We start from the raw sequence: 24,605 nt of genomic DNA, 5'->3' as shown, positions 1-24,605 counted from the left end.
TTAAAAGGTTTGACCATCCAGATCGGTATAATGATGATTTAAAAGGTTTGACCATCCAGATCGGTATAATGATGATTTAAAAGGTTTGACCATCCAGATCGGTATAATGATAATTTAAAAGGTTTGACCATCCAGATCGGTATAATGAAGATTTAAAAGGTTTGACCATCCAGATCGGTATAATGATGATTTAAAAGGTTTGACCATCCAGATCGGTATAATGATGATTTAAAAGGTTTGACCATCCAGATTGGTATAATGATGATTTAAAAGGTTTGACCATCCAGATCGGTATAATGATAATTTAAAAGGTTTGACCATCCAGATCGGTTTACACTTCATTGATATCCAGACCCAACGCGTTGTTGACTACCTTCAGAGGTGGTCAGGCAGATCTGATCACAATGTGTCTTTTTAATCGTCTACACCTGTCTTTAGAATGTGGGCACAATAAGAATGTGGATCAGGACAAAGGACACATGTTAGCACCAGGTATAAACGGGGCTATAGAGTGTCTCAGTCAGAGTAATTGCTAAACTGAGATCATAATGAAAATGTGGGGGGATTTGAACCTAGATCAGATTTCCTACTGAGACACTTTGTGAATATGGATCCTGGACATGCCCAATCATGTCCTTTTTTAATGTATTTTTCACGTTATTCACCAGCTAAGAGAGTGTGTTTAAAGGGCATTAAATGAAGGCTGGGGAGAGAAGCTAAGACTGGAATATTGAGTGGAGTTGTCAGTAAATCTACTGTAAATAATTTCCCTTCTTCTTATGTGTCACAAAGGGTTAATACCTAACAACTATGTCCATTGTGGCTAACCTGTCAACTGTCTACCATAGATGAAAAGACGCTACTGTTATAGCGTGATGACAGTCTGTGTGACCTCGTCCCACAGCTTCCAATCATAGAGAAGTAGTCTGGTTCATGGTGCTTGAGGATGCAGCCTACAAGGACTGAACACTGTCCTCCATGTTAAGGCAGAGGAGGCTTGTAGAAGGAGCTCGATATTGTACTGGAGACATGATGACAACACCTGGCAAACACTGGACGATTGGGACAGCCAGCGCCAGGGGCCTCTGGATCCTTGTGCTTGTCAGGTGAGGGAGGTAAAGCGGGTTGGAGGCGGACCCCAGGGTGGTGTTGACCCCAAAAAGACCAATCACCACGGGTCCTCTGGCCACTACTTAAGGCCTGTGGGGTAAAGCCAGCCCCTCTAGCCTGTAAACTTCTCTCTTCTCTCCTCTTGATCAGTCATCTCTGTCCGGACAGAACCATAGCATGGTGAGTAAGTCTGCTGCCTCCCGTGATGGTTGTACATGGGGGGGGGGGGTTCAGAGAGGATGGGGGTCATTTTACAACTGCTAAACGGTGTAATAATTGACAGTAAATTACCCAGCAGTAGTATCATTTGGTTCCAGACGTGTTGTGTCATAAATGTACATTCATTTATTAATTCATATGTGTATTGTATTGTATTGTGTGATCTCTGATTTGGAATGATGTACTTTAACAGCAGTTGGGGATTCTGTTGTACACCTCACATGTAACATGCCCACAAATAAATGAGACCTTGTTCTCAACTTTCCTACCTGGTTAAATAAAGGTGAAATAAATAAATAAAATGTAAGGAATAACACAATCGAATGTTTCTGATATATTAGGGGGGGGGGGGGGAAACAGGTTTTACACACGTCGAAGATGATTCGATTTTCATGTTTCTCCACAGACTACCTACACAGATAAAGGGGAGAAGGTAAGTTCCCATCGTCATTATTTCCACGTAACACTTCAGTGGTGGATCTTTGAGTTGATGATGATGATGATGATGATGATGATGGTGGATGATAAAGGAGAAATGTTCACCTGCTCTGGTTCTTTGGGTTACGACTTCTGTCTTAATGACAAATGACAAACAAGCGGACTAAACCATCCATATGGAGAGGGGAGTTTGTGAACATACCATTTATTTTTATATAGTATCATTATTTATTTTTATATAGTATTATTATTTATTTTTCATTCCCCTTTTCCCCATTTAGCCCGAGAAGGGAAAATTTGTAAAGTTCCACCACGTGACCTTTTGGGTGGGCAATGCCAAACAGGTGAGTCTTTAAAGTCCTCCCCCCTACAATATGCTGTATGAATTTCTTTGACAACTTATTATTGGTTTACATCACATTCTCAGCCTCGCAATGAGTGATACGGTAGCACACGATGAGAGCTGGACAACATGCACAGCAGGATTTTTTAAAAACTTTTATTTTACTAGGCAAGTCAGTTAAGAACAAATTCTTATTTTCAATGACGGCCCTAGGAACAGTGGGTTAACTGCCTGTTCAGGGGGCAGAACGACAGATTTGTACCTTGTCAGCTCAGGGATTCGAACTTGAAATCCTTTCGGTTACTAGTCCAACGCTTTAACCAATAGGCTACCCTGCCGCCCCTAAGGATAACATATTGTCCTGAATGGACTTTGCTTTCTAAAGGGAGGCTAGCTCAGGTCATTGCTCTTCTGCTAGTTGACTTTGGGCTTCCTCTCTGTGAAACAAACTGAGGTAACAGTCCAGAACGGGAGACATGTTTATCTCTCTTTCTTGAAACAGCACAAAAATGTTCCTGAACTTTATAGCCATATATTGAACTGACAAATGGACTAATGTAGTAAAAACAAGGGGTTGGATCATTTATAGTTAAATCAGTCAATACAGGGAGTGATTTTCCTTTTCAGCTTTTTGAGAAGATATTTAAAATATATGGCCTTTTTTTGTCCAATTATTGAATTGGAATTTCAGTTCTTTTCCCCTGAATTGACTGACTTCAATTAGAATTGACCCCAACCCGGTTGAAAACTATGACACAGTTAGAGGTATATCATTTCTGTAATAGCTTACTTAATCTTCGCGGAACCAGAGAGGCAACAGGTGGGAGTTTACTGGGTAAACAAAAAGTTAGCAACTTCAAAAGGCCTAAAAGTTCAACTTCAAAAAGGCCTAAAAGTTCACGTAAAAGTTCATTCAACCGCACTAATGAAAGCATATGAGTCACATGCTTACGTACAGGGTTGAGCAATCGCACACACACACACACACACACACACACACACACACACACACACACACACACACACACACACACACACACACACACACACACACACACACAGTGAAACACCAGTGTCGACATCTTGTGTAAGTCAATGTTCCAAATGTTCGCAAAACTTCATTTGATGGGTACCTACATAAGAACTTTAATAACACATGTTCTGTTTATGAATGGGTTGTGTATGGGTTGTTAATGTGTTATGTATGGGTTGTTAATGTGTTATGTATGGGTTGTTAATGTGTTATGTATGGGTTGTTAATGTGTTATGTATGGGTTGTTAATGTGTTATGTATGGGTTGTGTATGGGTTGTTAATGTGGTATGTATGGGTTGTTAATGGGTTGTGTATGGGTTGTTAATGTGTTATGTATGGGTTGTGTATGGGTTGTTAATGTGTTGTGTATGGGTTGTGTATGGGTTATGAATGGGTTATTCATGGATTATGTATGGGTTATGTATGGGTTATTAATATGTTATAGATGGGTTATGTATGGGTTATTAATATGTTATATATGGGTTATGTATGGGTTGTTAATGTGTTATGAATGGGTTATGAATGGGTTACTCATGGATTATGTATGGGTTATGTATGGGTTGTGTATGGGTTGTTAATGTGTTGTGTATGGGTTGTGTATGGGTTATGAATGGGTTATGTATGGGTTATGTATGGGTTATTAATATGATATATATGGGTTATGTATGGGTTATTAATATGTTATATATGGGTTATGTATGGGTTATTAATATGTTATATATGGGTTATGTATGGGTTATTAATATGTTATATATGGGTTATGTATGGGTTATTAATATGGTATATATGGGTTATGTATGGGTTATTAATATGTTATATATGGGTTATGTATGGGTTATTAATATGTTATATATGGGTTATGTATGGGTTATTAATATGTTATATATGGGTTATGTATGGGTTATGTATGGGATATTAATGTTATATATGGGTTATGTATGGGTTATGTATGGGATATTAATGTTATATATGGGTTATGTATGGGTTATGTATGGGATATTAATGTTATATATGGGTTATGTATGGGTTATTAATATGTTATATATGGGTTATGTATGGGTTATGTATGGGATATTAATATGTTATGTATGGGTTATGTATGGGTTATGTATGGGTTATGTATGGGTTATTAATATGTTATATATGGGTTATGTATGGGTTATGTATGGGTTATTAATATGTTATATATGGGTTATGTATGGGTTATGTATGGGATATTAATATGTTATATATGGGTTATGTATGGGTTATGTATGGGTTATTAATATGTTATGTATGGGTTATGTATGGGTTATGTATGGGATATTAATATGTTATGTATGGGTTATGTATGGGTTATGTATGGGATATTAATATGTTATGTATGGGTTATGTATGGGTTATGTATGGGTTATGTATGGGTTATGTATGGGTTATGTATGGAATATTAATATGTTCAGTATGGGATATTAATGTGTTATGAAATCCTTGTGAATTCTCTATGCAGGCGGCTGTGTTCTACTGTGACAAGATGGGCTTTGAGCCAGTGGCCTACAAGGGTCTGGAGACCGGCAGCCGAGAGGTGGTGTCCCATGTCATTAAACAGGATAAGGTAGTGTACCCACTTCGGCAAACGTAGAACCGCCTTTCTCTGACCCACATTAAAGTCTTCTTAGTCCCAAGACTAGACAAGGCTGTGTCTGGGGAAACTGGCCCGTGATTGGTCTAGAGCTTTTAAAACTCCAACGTTGACTGACTTGAATACCTTCATCAGATGAAGTATCGACCTCGTTGTTCTTTATTCCTCCCCCCCCCAGATATTATTTGTCTTCGAATCTGCTCTGAATCCAGGAAATGAAGGCAGGTTTCTTCTTCTTCTAGTCAACATCTTTAAATGGCTACATTTCTGATATAGACCTGGTATGAAAGATCAACCGGCAGTCATATAAGTTTTCTTTTCTCTCAGAAATGGGGGAACACTTGATGAAGCACGGGGATGGGGTCAAAGACATTGCTTTCCAAGTGGAGGACCTTGAATTCTTAATCAAGGTGAGTAAAAAATACTAAAGTAATCTTGTTCAACCTTTTTTCTGTTAGTTTCAAGGGAGGTGGGTAGAGGGTAGACTAGAGGGTGGAGGGTAGAGGGTAGACTAGAGGGTGGAGGGTAGAGGGTAGACTAGAGGGTGGTGGGTAGAGGGTAGAGGGTGGTGGGTAGAGGGTGGTGGGTAGAGGGTAGAGGGTGGTGGGTAGAGGGTGGTGGGTAGAGGGTGGTGGGTAGAGGGTGGTGGGTAGAGGGTGGTGGTAGAGGGTAGAGGGTGGTGGGTAGAGGGTGGTGGGTAGAGGGTGGTGGGTAGAGGGTGGTAGGTAGAGGGTAGAGGGTGGTGGGTAGAGGGTGGTGGGTAGAGGGTGGTAGGTAGAGGGTAGAGGGTGGTGGGTAGAGGGTGGTAGGTAGAGGGTGGTGGGTAGAGGGTGGTGGGTAGAGGGTGGTAGGTAGAGGGTGGTAGGTAGAGGGTGGTGTGTAGAGGGCGGTGGTCGAGAGTTGAATAGATTCAACTGAAAAGTGTCTTCCACGTTTAACCCAACCCCTCTGAACCAGAGAGCATTCGTAACAGGTTAACTGCCTTGTTACTGGCCCAACTCTCCTAACCGCTTTGCAGGACTGAATGAACCTGGTTCCCTCTCTGTCCCTTTTCAAGGTTAAACAGGTTACTTTCTCTCCCATCATTTCTCTCACATAAAACACATGTAGTCAAAGCAACATAGAGGATCATTCACAATATAACAAAGAGATATTTGCTGCAGCTGCAGCGTGTCTGGAGCTGTGTGGTTAGGAGGAGTGATAACCGGTTAGGTGGAGCGATAACCGGTTAGGTGGAGTGATAACCGGGTAGGTGGAGTGATAACTGGGTAGGTGGAGTGATAACCGGGTAGGTGGAGTGATAACCGGTTAGGTGGAGCGATAACCGGTTAGGTGGAGTGATAACCGGGTAGGTGGAGTGATAACCGGGTAGGTGGAGTGATAACCGGTTAGGTGGATCGATAACCGGGTAGGTGGAGTGATAACCGGGTAGGTGGAGTGATAACCGGGTAGGTGGAGCGATAACCGGGTAGGTGGAGTGATAACCGGGTAGGTGGAGCGATAACCGGGTAGGTGGAGCGATAACCGGGTAGGTGGAGTGATAACCGGGTAGGTGAAGCGATAACCGGTTAGGTGGAGCGATAACCGGGTAGGTGGAGTGATAACCGGGTAGGTGGAGCGATAACCGGTTAGGTGGAGCGATAACCGGGTAGGTGGAGTGATAACCGGTTAGGTGGAGCGATAACCGGGTAGGTGGAGCGATAACCGGTTAGGTGGAGTGATAACCGGGTAGGTGGAGCGATAACCGGGTAGGTGGAGCGATAACCGGGTAGGTGGAGTGATAACCGGTTAGGTGGAGCGATAACCGGTTAGGTGGAGTGATAACCGGTTAGGTGGAGCGATAACCGGGTAGGTGGAGCGATAACTGGGTAGGTGGATCGATAACCGGGTAGGTGGAGCGATAACCGGGTAGGTGGAGTGATAACCGGGTAGATGGAGCGATAACCGGGTAGATGGAGTGATAACCGGGTAGGTGGAGTGATAACCGGGTAGGTGGAGTGATAACCAGGTAGGTGCTTTCTCGGTAATGTGTACTGGCTATCTGTCCTGTGACTGTTTGCAGAAAGCTAAAGAACGAGGAGCGGTGGTGGTCAAGGAGCCTTGGATTGAGCAAGATAGCTACGGCAAAGTCAAGTGTGCTGTCGTTCAGACGGTGAGTCGTCTCTCTGTCTCTCCCTCTCTCTCCCTCTCTCTCTCTCTCTCTCTCTCTCTCTCTCTCTCTCTCTCTCTCTCTCTCTCTCTCTCTCTCTCTCTCTCTCTCTCTCTCTCTCTCTCTCTCTCTCTCTCTCTCTCTCTCTCTCTCTCTCTCTCTCTCTCTCTCTCTCTCTCTCTCTCTCTCGTCTGTCTGTCTGTCTGTCTGTCTGTCTGTCTGTCTGTCTGTCTGTCTGTCTGTCTGTCTGTCTGTCTGTCTGTCTGTCTGTCTGTCTGTCTGTCTGTCTGTCTGTCTGTCTGTCTGTCTGTCTGTCTGTCTGTCTGTCTGTCTGTCTGTCTGTCTGTCTGTCTGTCTCTCTCTCTCTCTCTCTCATTGTAAATACATTTGACCTGATGCAGTTGAGGTACTGTAATTCTTAATGAAAAGCTTCCTTACCCATCTTCCTCTAGTATGGTGATACAACACACACTCTCATTGAGTACCTGGGTCCCTACAAAGGCCTGTTTCTGCCCGGATACAACGCGCCTGTGGTAAAGGACTGCCTGCTACCCAAACTGTGAGTTTCACTCACACACAATGATTTCTAAAGAGCATAGTTTACATTTTCTCTCATTTTAATTCAACACAAAAGGTATCCGTTTTTATAGCCTCAAGTCACTAGTGTTTTGTATGCATTGACAGCTCAGTCAGGTCTCGTATGCAGCAGACACATTCAGACATACTCACTCACCCCCCCCCCCCCCCCCCCAACTATCTCTCTCCAGGCCGCCAGGACTCCTGAACTTCATCGATCACATTGTGGGAAACCAACCAGACGATGCAATGGTGCCCGTGTCAGACTGGTGAGTGTCCCTGTAGGTCTCACAGCTGGCAGAGCATAGAGACGAGGGGACCAAGGGGAAGAATACCATCTAGGGCCGTTGTCTTTACATAAAAACACGGCGGCCTAGTGGTTAGAGTGTAGGGACAGTAGGTAGCCTAGTGGTTAGAGTGTAGGGGCGGTAGGTAGCCTAGTGGTTAGAGTGTAGGGACAGTAGGTAGCCTAGTGGTTAGAGTGTAGGGGCGGTAGGTAGTCTAGTGGTTAGAGTGTAGGGGCGGTAGGTAGTCTAGTGGTTAGAGTGTAGGGGCGGTAGGTAGTCTAGTGGTTAGAGTGTAGGGGCGGTAGGTAGCCTAGTGGTTAGAGTGTAGGGGCGGTAGGTAGTCTAGTGGTTAGAGTGTAGGGGCGGTAGGTAGCCTAGTGGTTAGAGTGTAGGGGCGGTAGGTAGCCTAGTGGTTAGAGTGTAGGGGCGGTAGGTAGCCTAGTGGTTAGAGTGTAGGGGCGGTAGGTAGTCTAGTGGTTAGAGTGTAGGGGCGGTAGGTAGCCTAGTGGTTAGAGTGTAGGGGCGGTAGGTAGCCTAGTGGTTAGAGTGTAGGGGCGGTAGGTAGTCTAGTGGTTAGAGTGTAGGGGCGGTAGGTAGTCTAGTGGTTAGAGTGTAGGGGCGGTAGGTAGCCTAGTGGTTAGAGTGTAGGGGCGGTAGGTAGCCTAGTGGTTAGAGTGTAGGGACGGCAGGGTAGCCTAGTGGTTAGAGTGTAGGGGGGGCAGGTAGCCTAGTGGTTAGAGTGTAAGGGCGGCAGGTAGCCTAGTGGTTAGAGTGTAGGGGCAGCAGGTAGCCTAGTGGTTAGAGTGTAGTGGCGGTAGGTAGCCTAGTGGTTAGAGTGTAGGGGCGGTAGGGTAGCCTAGTGGTTAGAGTGTAGTGGCGGCAGGGTAGCCTAGTGGTTAGAGTGTAGTGTGGGGCAGGGTAGCCTAGTGGTTAGAGTGTAGGGGCGGTAGGTAGCCTAGTGGTTAGAGTGTAGTGGCGGCAGGGTAGCCTAGTGGTTAGAGTGTAGTGGGGGGCAGGGTAGCCTAGTGATTAGAGTTTAGGGGCGGCAGGTAGCCTAGTGGTTAGAGCGTTGGACTTGTAACCGAAAGGTTGTTAGATTGAATCCCCTAGTTGACAAGGTAAAAATCGTTCTGCCCCTGAACAAGGCAGTTAACCCACTGTTCTTAGGCCATTATATCAGTAAGAATCAGTAAGAATTTGTTCTTAACTGACTTGCCTGGTTAAATAAAGGTAAAATAACATAAAAACACTGCAGGTTCACAGATATCCACAACACTGTTGTTTTCAGATCCAGGGTTAGAGTTACTCTGGGAAAAAAGCAGGCAAGATATGGAAGAGGAAATGTAATCCTTTAGAGTCTATTGACGCACCCCTGCGTCAATCTAAGTAACACATATATTTCTTTAAATCACCATCAAAATAAGTCAGTTTAAGCTAGAGATATTTTCATTTATCTTTTTTTTAGATAAAACTTAACCTAAATATATTCACGTCATCAAATAATTGATTCACCTTAAGAGTAACATATTTTTTTTTAAATCCCATCAAAATCATCTGTAGCGTCCGAACAGTTTGGGCCTACAAAAAAAACTAACATGACCCCCCCTCTGTGGAAAGATGAGACTGTCACCAACACAATGACCCTAACCCTAATTCTGTATGTTAAGACTACTGAGACCCAGAGTTTTGAGAGATGCACTGCTAGTTAACGGAACCACTATGTTAACGGAACCAATCTGTTAACGGAACCAATCTGTTAACGGAACCACTATGTTAACGGAACCAATCTGTTAACGGAACCACTCTGTTAACGGAACCAATCTGTTAACGGAACCACTGTGTTAACGGAACCACTGTGTTGACGGAACCACTCTGTTAACGGAACCACTCTGTTAACGGAACCAATCTGTTAACGGAACCACTCTGTTAACGGAACCAATCTGTTAACGGAACCACTCTGTTAACGGAACCACTCTGTTAACGGAACCACTCTGTTAACGGAACCAATCTGTTAACGGAACCACTCTGTTAACGGAACCACTCTGTTAACGGAACCAATCTGTTAACGGAACCAATCTGTTAACGGAACCACTGTCTCCAGGTATCAGAACTGCTTGCTGTTTCACCGGTTCTGGTCGATAGACGACAAACAGATCCACACACAATACAGCGCCCTGAGGTCCATCGTAGTGACCAACTATGAGGAGACCATCAAGATGCCAATCAACGAACCTGCTCCTGGCGTGAAGAAGTCGCAAATCCAGGTCTGTCCCCTGACCTTTAACCTCTTTGTGTGTGTACTTGTGCGTGTCAGGGGAGGACGGCTCATAATAATGGCTGGAATGGAGTAAATGGAACGGTCTGAAATGTGTTATAAGTGTTTCATTCCATTCCATTGATTCCGTTCCAGCCGTTACTACAAATCCGTCCCTCCATTAACCTCTTTCAGCTAGGGGGCACTATTTTTATGTTTGGAAAAATAACGTTCCCAATGTAAATGGCCTATTTCTCAGGACCATATGCTAGAATATGCATATAATTGACAGATTAGGATAGAAAACACTCTAAAGTTTCCAAAACTGTCAAAATATTGTCTGTGAGTATAACAAAACTGATATTGCAGGCGAAAACTGAGGAAAATCAAACCAGGAAGTGGCCTCTATTTTGAAGGCTCCATGTTCCATAGCCTGCCTTCGCTCCATTTTAGAAAGGGAATATCAAACCAGATTCATTTTCCTATCGCTTCCTCAAGGTGTCAACAGTCTTTAGACATAGTTTCAGGCTTTTATTTTGAAAAATAAGCGAGAAAGATAACATCGCTGTTACGGTCGTCGTATGAAGGAGAAGGTGAGGACCAAGGTGCAGGGTGGTATGTGTCCATATTTATTTAAATGAACACGGAAATGACAAAAAAACAACAAAGCGGAACAAACAAAACAGTTCTGTCTGGTGCAGAAACACACAAAGACAGAAAACAATCACCCACGAAACACAATAGAAAACAGGCTACCTAAATATGGTTGTCAATCAGGGACAACGATTGACAGCTGCCTCTGATTGAGAACCATACCAGGCCAAACACAGAAATAGCAAATCATAGTTAAACTAACATAGACAACCCTCCCAACTCACGCCTTGACCATAGTAAAACAAAAGACATAACAAAAGAACTAAGGTCAGAACGTGACAATCGCGTCGGTGGATAGCTGGGTGTTTGCATGAGTTTTGCTCAACACAGTGGGGCAGCCATTGACTCTCCCTCTCCTACTGACTAAGAGACAGTGCCGGTTGATAGATTATCGATTTATATATTTTAAAAACACCCTGAGGATTGATGACAAAAAACGTTTGACGTCTTTCTGTGGACATTAAGGATACTATTTGGAATTTTCGTCTTAGTTGTCGTGACCGCTCGAGCCTGTGGATTTCTGAACATAACGCGCCAAACAAACTGAGGTATTTTGGATATAAAAACAATCTTTATGGAACAAAAGGAACATTTATTGTGTAACTGGGTCTTGTGAGTGAAAACATCCGAAGATCATCAAAGGTAAGCGATTATTTTTATTGATTTTCAGATTTTCGTGACCAAGCTACTTTGATGCTAGGTGTTCATAATGTTTTGTCTAGTGATCGATAAACTTACACAAACGATTGGATTGCTTTCGCTGTAAAGCATATTTTCAAAATCTGACACGACAGGTGGATTAACAAAAAGCTAAGCTGCGTTTTACTATATTGCACTTGTGATTTCATGAATAGAAATATTTTTTGTAATATTATTTGAATGTGGCGCTATGCAATTCAGCGGTTGTTGATGACAATTATCCCGCTACCGGGCGTCAAGAAGTTAAGGAGCAACTAAAATCAAATCACATCAAATTTTATTTTTCACATGCTTAGAAAAACAACAAGTGTTAGACTAACAGTTAAATGCCTACTTATGGACCTTCCCAACAAAACAATTCACGAAGAAAAAAAGAGAAATGATCATAAATAGGTGTCACGTGATGCTGCGAAGCAGGGTGGTTGTCTGAAAGGAGCCTCCCGATAAAACACTTCCTATTTGCTCAAAGTTCGATAGAATAGTCCATTTAGTAGAATTGTTTTTGAGGGGTAATTTACTTTGATTTGTTTTATCAAATATTTTTCAACAATATCTGCGTTGAATTCAGCTTCAACGCGTACATGTAGCACAATCGCTAGTGCAGCAACTAACAGGGCTAGCTCTGTTGCTAGAACTTCAGCAAGCTTGACATTGAAAGGTCAGAAAACAGAACACAGCTTGTTGTCGGCCTTGCAATCAACCCTACAGTAGGTCATGCAAGAAATGGGTAGAGTCAGCACCATTCTTGAATCCCTTGAACCGGATGTCTCTCAGGTCAAGCAATCTCCGATGGATATGCAAGGAGGTGTATCGGTCATGTTACAGAGGATAGATAGAGGCGGAGGGTTCGGATATCAACACTGGAGGACAACCGACTGACCGAGAAAGCAGATTATAACCTAGAAACCGTATGAGGATCTTCACAGAAGCAGGACGCAGCTAACCGAGACAGGCACCTCAATTCAAGATTATTGGGGTCAAGGAAGAATCTGGAGGATGGCAAGCCACGGGAATGCGTCAGACTAATTATCTCGGTAGGGTCTTTTGGATGGATTTGGACGAATCCGAGCTTCAAACAATACCACACGAGAATCAGCCGCCCAGACTGATCATCCGCTTTCTCAGGGAGGGAGGGAGGGAGGGAGGGTGGGAGAAAGAGAGAGAGAAAGAGAGGCTAAAAGTTGGAGCTGCCTCTTTCAAGGAGCAGGACACTAATCCGGATGCTTATAAGACATCCCGCCACGCCCTCAGACGAACCATCAAACAGGCAAAACAGGCAAAACAGGACTAAGATTGAACATACGCCGAATACAACAGGTGTAGACCTTACAGTGAAATGCGTAACCTTCTATAACCCTAGTCTGGAACTAGGTGAGTGTTCCCCACATAACCCTAGTCTGGAACTAGGTGAGTGTTCCCTACATAACCCTAGTCTGGAACTAGGTGAGTGTTCTCTACATAACCCTCTATAACCCTAGTCTGGAACCAGGTGAGTGTTCCCTACATAACCCTAGTCTGGAACCAGGTGAGTGTTCTCTACATAACCCTCTATAATCCTAGTCTAGAACCAGGTGAGTGTTCCCTACATAACCCTCTATAACCCTAGTCTGGAACCAGGTGAGTGTTCTCTACATAACCCTCTATAACCCTAGTCTGGAACCAGATGAGTGTTCCCTACATAACCCTCTATAACCCTAGTCTGGAACCAGGTGAGTGTTCCCTACATAACCCTAGTCTGGAACCAGGTGAGTGTTCTCTACATAACCCTCTATAACCCTAGTCTGGAACCAGATGAGTGTTCTCTACATAACCCTAGTCTGGAACCAGGTGAGTATTCTCCACATAACCCTCTATAACCCTAGTCTGGAACCAGGTGAGTGTTCCCTACATAACCCACTATAACCCTAGTCTGAAACCAGGTGAGTGTTCTCTACATAACCCTCTATAATCATAGTCTGGAACCAGATGAGTGTTCCCTACATAACCCTCTATAACCCTAGCCTGGAACCAGGTGAGTGTTCCCTACATAACCCTAGTCTGGAACCAGGTGAGTGTTCTCTACATAACCCTCTATAACCCTAGTCTGGAACCAGGTGAGTGTTCCCTACATACCCCTCTATAACCCTAGTCTGGAACCAGGTGAGTGTTCTCTACATAACCCTAGTCTGGAACCAGGTGAGTGTTCCCTACATAACCCTAGTCTGGAACCAGGTGAGTTTTCTCTACATAACCCTCTATAACCCTAGTCTGGAACCAGGTGAGTGTTCTCTACATAACCCTCTATAACCCTAGTCTGGAACCAGATGAGTGTTCCCTACATAACCCTCTATAACCCTAGTCTGGAACCAGGTGAGTGTTCCCTACATAACCCTAGTCTGTAACCAGGTGAGTGTTCTCTACATAACCCTCTATAACCCTAGTCTGGAACCAGATTAGTGTTCTCTACATAACCCTCTATAATCATAGTCTGGAACCAGATGAGTGTTCCCTACATAACCCTCTATAACCCTAGTCTGGAACCAGGTGAGTGTTCCCTACATAACCCTAGTCTGGAACCAGGTGCGTGTTCTCTACATAACCCTCTATAACCATAGTCTGGAACCAGGTGAGTGTTCTCTACATAACCCTCTATAACCCTAGTCTGGAACCAGATGAGTGTTCCCTACATAACCCTCTATAACCCTAGTCTGGAACCAGGTGAGTGTTCCCTACATAACCCTAGTCTGTAACCAGGTGAGTGTTCTCTACATAACCCTCTATAACCCTATTCTGGAACCAGGTGAGTGTTCCCTACATAACCCTCTATAACCCTAGTCTAGAACCAGGTGAGTGTTCCCTACATAACCCTAGTCTGGAACCAGGTGAGTGTTCCCTACATAACCCTAGTCTGGAACCAGGTGAGTGTTCCCTACATAACCCTATATAACCCTAGTCTGGAACCAGGTGAGTGTTCCCTACATAACCCTCTATAACCCTAGTCTGGATCCAGATGAGTGTTCCCTACATAACCCTCTATAACCCTAGTCTGGATCCAGATGAGTGTTCCCTACATAACCCTCTATAACCCTAGTCTGGAACCCCGACCAAGGCCCTTCTCCCCTGATTGCTCAGTTTGGCTGGGCAGCCAGCTCTAGGAAGAGTCTTGGTGGTTCCGAACTTCTTCCATTTAAGAATGATGGAGACCACTGTGTTCTTGGGGACCTTCAATGCTGTAGAATATTTTTGGTATCCTTCCCCAGATCTGTGCCTTGACACATTTCTGTCTCGGAGCTCTACGGACAATTCCTTCGACCTCATGGCTTGGTTTTTGCTCTGACATGCACTGTCAACTGTGGGACCTTATATAGACAGGTGTGTGCCTTTCCAAATCATGTCCAATCAATTGAATTTACCACAATCGGACTCCAATCAAGTTGCAGAAACATCTCAAGGATGATCAATGGAAACAGGATGCACCTGACCTCAATATTGAGTCTTATAGCAAAGGGTCTGAATAGGGAGGAGGTTCTGTCCTGTCCTGTGTTGGTGTGTGTGGACCATGTTAATTACTTAGTGATGTGGACACCGAGGAACTTAAAGCTCTCAATCTGTTCCACAACAGCCGTGTCGATGTGGATGGGGGCGTTCTCGGCCCTCCATTTCCTGTTGTCCACGATCAGCTTCTTTGTCTTGCTGAGGGAGAGGTTGTTATCCTGGCACCACACTGCCAGGTCTCTGACATCCTTCCTGTAGGCCGTCTCATCGTCGTCGGTGATCAGGCCTACCACCGCTGTGTCGTTGGCAAATTTAATGTTGGTGTTGGAGTTGTGCGTGGCCACGCAGTCGCGGGTGAACGGGGAGTACAGGAGCGGGCTGATCACGTATCCGATGGGCCCCCGTGTTGAGGGTCAGTGTGGCGGATTTGTTGTTGCCTACCCTCACCACCTGGGGGAAGCCCATCAGCAAGTCTAGGGTCCAGTTGCAGAGGGAGCTGTTTAATCCCCAGGGTCCTTAGTTTAGTGATGAGCTTGGACGGCACTATGGTGTTGAATGCTGATCTGTAGTTAATGAACAGTATTCTCACATAGGTGTTCCTTTTGTCCAGGTGGGAGAGGGCATTCTGAAGTGCAATATAATATATATCTGTGGATCTGTTTGGGCGGTATGGGAATTTGAGTGGGTCTGGGATGATGGTGTTGATGTGAACCATGACCATCTTTTATTAATATTTCATGGCTACAGATTTGACGAGGTGATAGTCATTTTTACAGGTTACCTTGGCGTTCTTGGGCACGGGGATTATGGTGGTCTGCTTGAAACATGTACCTATTACAGACTGGGTCAGGGAGAGTGTCACGGCCGTCCTCCTCTTCATCTGAAGAGGAGAGGAGAGAAGGATCGGAGGACCAAAATGCGGCGTGGTATGTGTTCATGATGAAATTTTATAAAGAAAACACTGAACACAGAAACACACTGTACAAAACAATTAACGAAATAACGACCGTGAAGCTAATGAGAACTGTGCTGACACAAGCAATCAACATAGACAATCACCCACAAACAAACAATCAGTGAAACTAGGCTACCCAAGTATGATTCTCAATCAGAGACAACTAATGACACCTGCCTCTGATTGAGAACCATACTAGGCCGAAACATACAAATCCCCAAATCATAGAAAAACAAACATAGACTGCCAACCCCAACTAACGCCCTGACCATACTAAATAAATACAAAACAAAGGAAATAAAGATCAGAACGTGACAGAGAGGTTGAGAAAATGTCAGTGAAGACACTTGCCATCTGGTCAGCGCATTCTCTCAGTACACGTCCTGGTAATCCGTCTGGGCATTTTGAATGTTAACCCGCTTAAACATCTTACTAACATCGGCTACGGAGAGCATGATCACACAGTCATCTGGAACAGCTCATGCATGGTTCAGTGTTGCTAGTATCGAAGGGAGCATAGAAGAGCATTTTGCTCATCTGGTACGCTCGCGTCACTGGACAGTTTGCGACTGGGTTTCCCTTTGTAATCCGTGAGTGTTTGCAAGCCCTGCCACATCCGATGAGCGTCAGAGCCGGTGTAGTAGGATTTGATCTTATATTGACGGTTCGATTTGATCCTGTATTGACGGTTCGTCGGAGTGTTTTGCAGGATTTCTTATAAAATACCGGATTAGCCTTTAGCTCAGTGCGGATGTTGCCTGTAATCCATGGCTTCTGGTTGGGATATGTACGTATTGTCATTGTGGCGACGACGTCGTCGATGCACTTATTGACAAAGCCGGTGACTGAGGTGGTAAACTCGTCAATGCCATCGGATGAATCCCGGAACATATTCCAGTCTGTGCTAGCATAACAATCCTGTAGCGTAGCATCCGCTTCATCTCACCATTTCCGTATAGAGCGTGTCACTGGTACCTCTTACTTTTTTTTTGTGGAATTTTTACCCCTTTTTCTCTCCAATTTCGTGGTATCCAATTGTTGTAGTAGCTACTATCTTGTCTCATCGCTACAACTCCTGTACGGGCTCGGGAGAGACGAAGGTTGAAAGTCATGCGTCCTCCGATACACAACCCAGCCTAGCCGCACTGCTTCTTAACCCAGCGCCATCCAACCCGGAAGCCAGCCGCACCAACTTGTTGTGCCATCCCTACTGGCCAAACCCTCCCTAACCCGGACGACGCTAGGCCAATTGTGCGTCGCCCCACGGACCTCCCGGTCACGGCCGGTTACGACAGAGCCTGGGCGCGAACCCAGGGACTGATGGCACAGCTGGCGCTGCAGTACAGCGCCCTTAACCACTGCGCCACCCGGGAGGCCGTCACTGGTACTTCTTAATTGAGTTTTTACTTGTAAGCAGGAATCAGGGGGATAGAATTGTGGTCGGATTTTCCAAATGGAGGGCAGGGGAGAGCTTTGTATGCGTCTCTGTGTGTGGAGTAAAGGTGGTCTAGAGTTTTTTCGCCTCTAGTTGCACTGATGACATGCTGCTAGAAATAAGGTCAAACTGATTTCAGTTTTCCGGCATTCAAGTTACCGGCCACTAGGAGCGCCGCCTCTAGATGAGCATTTTCTTGTTTACTTATGGCTCTATACAGCTCTTTGATTGAGGTCTTAATGCCATCATCGGTTTGTGATGGTAAATAGACAGCTACGAAAAATATAGATGAAAACTCTCTTGGTAAATAGTGTGGTCTACAGCTTATCATGAGGTATTTTATCTTGCCGCCTGTGTTTATGTGTGTGTCAGTATTTTAACTTGATTGTGACCTTATTTCAACAGGAGTATTGTGACTATAATGGAGGGCCTGGTGTCCAGCACATCGCCCTGAACACATCTGACATCATTCAAGCTGTAAGTCAATCATATATTTTCTGACGAAAAAAATAAATACAACATTACAGTGCCTTCAGAAAGTATTCATACCCCTTGACTTATTCCACATTTTGTTGTTACAGCCTGAATTCAAAATGGATTAAATCTATTTTTCACCTCGACCCATCTTCACACAATCATAATGACAAAGTGAAAACATTGTTTTACAAATGTTTGCAAATTTGTTGATAATGAAATACAGAAATATATAATTGACATAAGTATTCACACCACTGTGTCAATACTTTGTAGAAGCACCTTTAGCAGCAATTACAGCTGTGAGTCTTTCTGGGTAAATCTCTAAGAGCTTTTTCGACACCTGGATTGTGCAACATTTGCCCATTATTGTCTAAATTCTTCAAGCTCTGTCAAATTGATTGTTGATCATTGCTAGAGAACCATTTTTACATTTTCAAGTAGATTTAAGTCAAAACTCTAACTCGGGAATATTGACTGTCTTCTTGGTAAGTAACGCCAGTGTAGACTTGGCCTGGTGTTTTAGGTTATTGTCCTGCTGAAAGGTGAAAGAATCTCCCAGAGTCTGGTGGAAAGCAGACTGAACCAGGTTTTTCTCTAGGATTTTGCCTGTGCTTAGCTCCATTCTGTTTCTTTTTTATCCTGAAAAACTCCCCAGTCCTTAAAGATTACAATAATACTCATAACATGATGCAGCCACCACTTATAATTGAAAATATGGATAATTGGATTTGCCCCAAACATAACACTTTGTATTCAGGGAAAAAAACATTAATTGCTTTGCACACATTTTTTGCAGTATTACTTTAGTGCCTTGTTGCAAAGGCACTAAAGTAAAGGCACTATATTTTTTATTCTGTATAGGTTTCCTTCTTTTCACTCTCTCAATTAGGTTAGTATTGTGGAGTAACTACAATGTTGTTGATCCATCCTCAGTTTTCACCTATCACAGCCATTAAACTCTATAGCTGTTTTTAAGTCACCATTGGCCGCATGGTGACATTCCTGAGCGGTTTCCTTCCTCTCCGGCAACTGAGTTAGGAAGGAAGTTAGGAAGGACACCTGTATCTTATCGTTACTGGGTGTATTGATACACCATCCAAAATGTAATTAATAGCTTCACCATGCTCAAAGGGATATTCAATTCTTATTTGTTTATTTACCAATTAGGTACCCTTCTTTGCGAGGCATTAGAAATCCTCCCTGTGGTTGAATCTGTGTTTGAAATTCACTGCTCGAAATACATATATTGTCTGTGTGGTGTACAGAGATAGTCATTCAAAAAATCATGTCAAACACTATTGTTGCACACAGAGTCCATGGAATTTATTATGTGATTTTGTAAAAGGACATTTTTATTCCTGAACTTCTTTAGGTTTGCCTTAAAGGGGTTGAATACTTATTGACTCAAAACTTTTCAACTTTTACACGTTTTATTACTTTGTAAACATTTTGGAAAAACATAATTCCACTTCGACATGATGGATTATTGTGTGTAGTCGTTACCCAACACTCTCAATGTTAAAATTCATCCATTTTAAATTTAGGCTGTAACACGATACTGAAGGGGTGTGAATACTTTCTGAAAGGTACTGTATATCAGTTGAATATTTACAATCCATGCAGATTCATAGCTTTAAAACTTCTTCAGGATCGGTAGGTCCCCTGCGGGACGGTTCAGCTAACGTAGGCTAATGCGATTAGCATGAGGTTGTAAGTAACAAGAACATTTCCCAGGACATAGACATATCTTATATGGGCAGAAAGCCTAAATTCTTGTTAGTCTAACTGCACTGTCCAATTTACAGTAGGTATTACAGTGAAATAATACCATGCTATTGTTTGAGGAGAGTGCACAGTTTTGAACATGAAAAGTTATTAATAAAGAAATTAGGCACATTTGGGCAGTCTTGATACAAAATTTTGAACAGAAATGCAATGGTTCATTGGACAAGTCTGAAACTATGCATATACACTTCTAGTGGCCAAAATTTAAATTGCACCTGGGCTGGAATAATACATTTCAAAGATGATGGTACAAAATTCCCCAAAAAAGATAGTTTTTTCTTTGCATTATCTTTTACCAGATCTAATGTGTTATATTCTCCTACATTCCTTTCACATTTCCACAAACTTCAAAGTGTTTCCTTTCAAATGGTACCAAGAATATGCATATCCTTGCTTCAGGGCCTGAGTTAGGGCAGTCATTTTAGGCGAAAATTGAAAAAGAAAGGGCCCGATCCTTAAGAGGTTTTAACAGAGATATTCTAAGTAAGCAAGCACAGGCAAGACTTGCCCTAAGACATAGCTGTATGCTCCTCCTACTCCATGGCATACAGCTATGTCTCAGGGCAAAAACCATTGGAAATACTGCATAACCATCAGCTTCATTCACCCCGTCTTCTTCTCTTGAGTTAAGCAAGTCGTGACAGGCTAAAGATCATTTACCCTGTCTTAAAACAGATCGTGAACCTCCGAGCCCGGGGGATGGACTTCCTGGCAGCCCCTGATGCTTACTATGAGAGCCTGAGGGAGAACCTCAAGACATCCAAGATCAAGGTGAAGGAGGACCTCAAGAGGCTACAGGTATATAGAGCGTCATGTCTTTAATCACATACTGGGGCTCTTTCTCAATTCATCTTTCTTCGATTCCTCACATCCTCGCCTCTCGATCCTTTCTCAAAATGTATTGAAGGAAAAAGTTCCTTCCCTCTGACCGTTTTAAGAAGCAATGCACAAGGAATCGAGGACAGACAACTTGAGAGAGAGCCTGAGTGTAATTTAAATCAGAGCCGATACTTTAAGCTCAGTGTCCAAATGTCCTTATTCATTCTCTCTCTGTCTGTCTTGGCTGAGTCAAGGAACTGAAAATCTTAGTTGACTTCGATGACAAGGGCTACCTGCTCCAAATCTTCACCAAACCCGTGCAGGACCGACCAACCCTTTTTTTGGAAGTCATTCAGCGTCACAACCACTTTGTAAGTGATACTAGGAGACCAGAAGTCAATTAGCTTTCCCTCTGATTACGAGGGATTCTCAAATACCTTTCATTTAAAAACACAAATGCCAGATTCTCAGTCATTCAGCGTCACAACCACGTTGTAAGTAAAACCAGATACTAGGAGACCAGAAGTCAATTAGCTTTCCCTCTGATTACGAGGGATTCTCAAATACCTTTAATTTAAAAACCACAAATGCCAGATTCTCAGTCATTCAGCATCACAACCACTTTGTAAGTAAAACCAGATACTAGGAGACCAGAAGTCAATTAGCTTTCCCTCTGACTACGAGGGATTCTCAAATACCTTTCATTTATAAACCACAAATGCCATATTCTCTCTCTCAGCCCTTTATAGGGGGAGTGTAGTCCAATAGCCCCCATTTCTCGCTCTCTCGCTCTCGCTCTCACACACACACACACACACACACACACACACACACACACACACACACACACACACACACACACACACACACACACACACACACAGCCCTTTATAGGTGGACTATAGTTCAATAGCCCCCATATCTCTCTCTCTCTCTCTCTCTCTCTCTCTCTCTCTCTCTCTCTCTCACACACACACAGCCCTTTATAGGGGGAGTATAGTCCAGTAGACCCCATTTCTTTCTCTCTCTCTCTCTCTCTCTCTCTCTCTCTCTCTCTCTCTCTCTCTCTCTCTCTCACTCTCACTCTCACTCTCACTCTCACTCTCACTCCCACTCTCACTCTAACACACACACACACACACACACACACAGCCCTTTATAGGGGGAGTATAGTCCAGTAGACCCCATTTCTCTCTCTCTCTCCCTCTCTCTCTCTCACACAGCCCTTTATAGGGGGAGTATAGTCCAGTAGACCCCATTTCTCCCTTTGTCTCCCTCTCTCTCTCTCTCTCTCTCTCTCTCTCACACAGCCCTTTATAGGGGGAGTATAGTCCAGTAGACCCCATTTCTCTCTCTCTCCCTCCCTCCCTCCAACTCTTTCTTTCTTTCTCTCTCTCTCTCTCTCTCTCTCTCTCTCCCTCCATCTCTCTCTCTCTTTCTCTCTCTCCCTCCATCTCTCTCTCTCTCTTTCTCTCTCTCTCTCCCTCTCTCTCTCTCTCTCTCTCTTTCTCTCTCTCTCACACATACAAAGTCCCCACATACCCTTGTATGTTCATAAAACCAGCAACACGTGTGTTCGCTCGCGCGTGTTAACACCTGTTTACCGGCTGCCACCCAGGGCAAACACGAGACAGAGTCATAAACGATAAGGAAATCTATCACAGGTGCAGATTAAAGACCGACTGTAGCAGAGAGACCTGGAACTGAGGGAGAGTTGTGGATTGGGTTTCACCCTGTTCATTTGGGTTTCTAACCAAGTGGGGCGGCAGGGTAGCCTAGTGGTTAGAGCGTTGGACTAGTAACCGGAAGGTTGCAAGTTGAAACCCCCCAGCTGACAAGGTACAAATCTGTCATTCTGCCCCTGAACAGGCAGTTAAACCCACAACCAACTTATCTCCCACAACCCACTTATTGAAAATAAGAATTGGTTCTTAACTGACTCGCCTTCTTAAATAAAGGTAAAAAAATATAAATATGTTTTAAGAAAGTCCCCTCTCACTACCTGTTAGAACAGGCTCCATCAGTCGGCGTTTCACAGTCTAGTGATGTGATTGGTTGAAACTCAAAACATGTAGGTACACCACACCAAAGGAACCGTGGGAGAAACCGCCAACATGTTTCTCGGTCTTGATCTTTTTTTATTACGCTTTCAAATATTTACATGATTTTACTTGGAATGAAATGTTCTGAGGCGGTTGAACATACAACTCTGTACTCTCTCAGTGATTTCATACTTTCAGCCGTTACAAATGATCTCTGAATGGGGGGGGGCAGGTAGTCTAGTGGTTAGAGTGTAGGGGGGGCAGGTAGTCTAGTGGTTAGAGTGTAGGGGGGGCAGGTAGTCTAGTGGTTAGAGTGTAGGGGCGGTAGGTAGTCTAGTGGTTAGAGTGTAGTGGCGGTAGGTAGCCTAGTGGTTAGAGTGTAGGGGCGGCAGGTAGTCTAGTGGTTAGAGTGTAGGGGCGGTAGGTAGCCTAGTGGTTAGAGTGTAGTGGGGGCAGGGTAGTCTAGTGGTTAGAGTGTAGTGGCGGCAGGTAGTCTAGTGGTTAGAGTGTAGGGGGGGCAGGGTAGTCTAGTGGTTAGAGTGTAGTGGCGGTAGGTAGCCTAGTGGTTAGAGTGTAGTGGGGGCAGAGTAGTCTAGTGGTTAGTGTAGGGGGGTAGGTAGCCTAGTGGTTAGAGTGTAGTGGGGGCAGGGTAGTCTAGTGGTTAGAGTGTAGTGGGGGCAGGGTAGTCTAGTGGTTAGAGTGTAGTGGCGGCAGGTAGCCTAGTGGTTAGAGTGTAGTGGGGGCAGGGTAGTCTAGTGGTTAGAGTGTAGTGGCGGCAGGTAGTCTAGTGGTTAGAGTGTAGTGGGGGCAGGGTAGTCTAGTGGTTAGAGTGTAGTGGCGGTAGGTAGCCTAGTGGTTAGAGTGTAGTGGGGGCAGGTAGTCTAGTGCTTAGAGTGTAGGGGGGCAGGTAGTCTAGTGGTTAGAGTGTAGTGGGGGCAGGTAGCCTAATGGTTAGAGTGTAGTGGCGGCAGGGTAGTCTAGTGGTTAGAGTGTAGTGGCGGCAGGGTAGTCTAGTGGTTAGAGTGTAGTGGGGGCAGGGTAGTCTAGTGGTTAGAGTGTAGGGGGGGCAGGTAGTCTAGTGGTTAGAGTGTAGGAGCAGCAGGTAGTCTAGTGGTTAGAGTGTAGGGGGGGCAGGTAGCCTAGTGGTTAGAGTGTAGTGGCGGCAGGGTAGTCTAGTGGTTAGAGTGTAGGGGGGGCAGGTAGCCTAGTGGTTAGTGTAGGGGGGGCAGGGTAGTCTAGTGGTTAGAGTGTAGGGGGGAGGGTGGCCTAGTGGTTAGAGTGTAGGGGCGGTAGGGTAGCCTAGTGGTTAGAGCGTTCGACTAGTAACCGGAAGGTTGCAAGTTCAAGCCCCCATACCTGACAATGTACAAATCTGTCATTCTGCCCCTGAACAGGCAGTTAACCCACTGTTCCTAGGCCGTCCTTGTAAATAAGAATTTGTTCTTAACTGACTTGCCTAGTTAAATAAAGGTAAAATGAACTGATGATGTAACAGAGCTTTAATAAATACATTTTGTTTGTGTGTGTGTATCCCACCACAGGGCTTCGGGGCAGGAAACTTCAAGTCTCTGTTCGAGGCCATTGAGAAGGACCAGGATGCTAGGGGCAACCTCACCGTTTACAACTAATGTCACACCACCATTGTACGGCCACACCAACAAAGCCCAGTTCAATACGTTGTACTGAATGTCCGATGTTGTAGAGCTTTGCTTAAAGAGATGTAAGCACCTATTTTGATAAATGTATGGGACAAGTTGTTGAAAGCAATCTGTGAAATGTCTCTATTCTACGATCAATGCGATTAAATGCCTCAGCTTTCCACCTTTTATCTTTTGTAAGTTAAAGGCAGAATATATCTCGCCAGCGAAACACACAATGATAATTCTGATATATATCTCGCCAGCGGAACCACACAATGATAATTATGATATATAACTCGCCAGCGGAACCACACAATGATAATTCTGATATCTCGCCAGCGAACCACACAATGATAATTCTGATACATGTCTGAAAAATGTACATGAATTGAATGACCTAGTTTTACAATGGGATTTGTCAGATAAATAGAACAACAACAAAGTTCTTTTTTTTTTTACATACAATTTAGACCATATTCAGCACCAGAGGTTTTTACTTCAAAATAATTTATTTGCATATAATTGGAATGAAGCCAGGTGGACACATCTGTGATGGCACATAGTTTCATATAGATATTGTTTCTATACAGAAAAACA

General features: G+C 44.0%; 1 protein-coding gene across 2 annotated transcripts; it reads left to right on the top strand.

Annotated features, from left to right (window-relative positions):
• Nucleotides 1-1,181: 1,181 nt before the first annotated feature.
• hpda (4-hydroxyphenylpyruvate dioxygenase a) lies at nt 1,182-24,194 on the top strand. 2 transcript variants are annotated; one of them, XM_031808443.1, is made up of 14 exons: nt 1,182-1,290; nt 1,736-1,762; nt 2,049-2,111; nt 4,631-4,735; nt 4,941-4,983; nt 5,090-5,172; nt 6,825-6,914; nt 7,364-7,470; nt 7,679-7,756; nt 9,876-10,038; nt 17,651-17,722; nt 20,183-20,305; nt 20,581-20,697; nt 23,910-24,194. In XM_031808443.1, exons 1-14 carry the CDS (start codon nt 1,288-1,290, stop codon nt 23,994-23,996), a joined length of 1,161 nt encoding a protein of 386 aa, XP_031664303.1. In that variant the 5' UTR covers nt 1,182-1,287; the 3' UTR covers nt 23,997-24,194. The 2 variants fall into 2 exon arrangements, with proteins under 2 accessions (XP_031664303.1, XP_031664305.1); XM_031808445.1 differs by lacking the exon at nt 2,049-2,111 and having other exon boundaries at nt 1,228-1,290.
• The last annotated feature ends 411 nt before the right edge of the window (nt 24,195-24,605 follow it).

The sequence above is a fragment of the Oncorhynchus kisutch genome, linkage group LG28, assembly GCF_002021735.2.
Source record: "Oncorhynchus kisutch isolate 150728-3 linkage group LG28, Okis_V2, whole genome shotgun sequence".
In the NCBI taxonomy this organism is placed as follows: Eukaryota; Metazoa; Chordata; class Actinopteri; order Salmoniformes; family Salmonidae; genus Oncorhynchus; species Oncorhynchus kisutch.
This window is presented reverse-complemented; position numbering and strand designations above follow the sequence as displayed.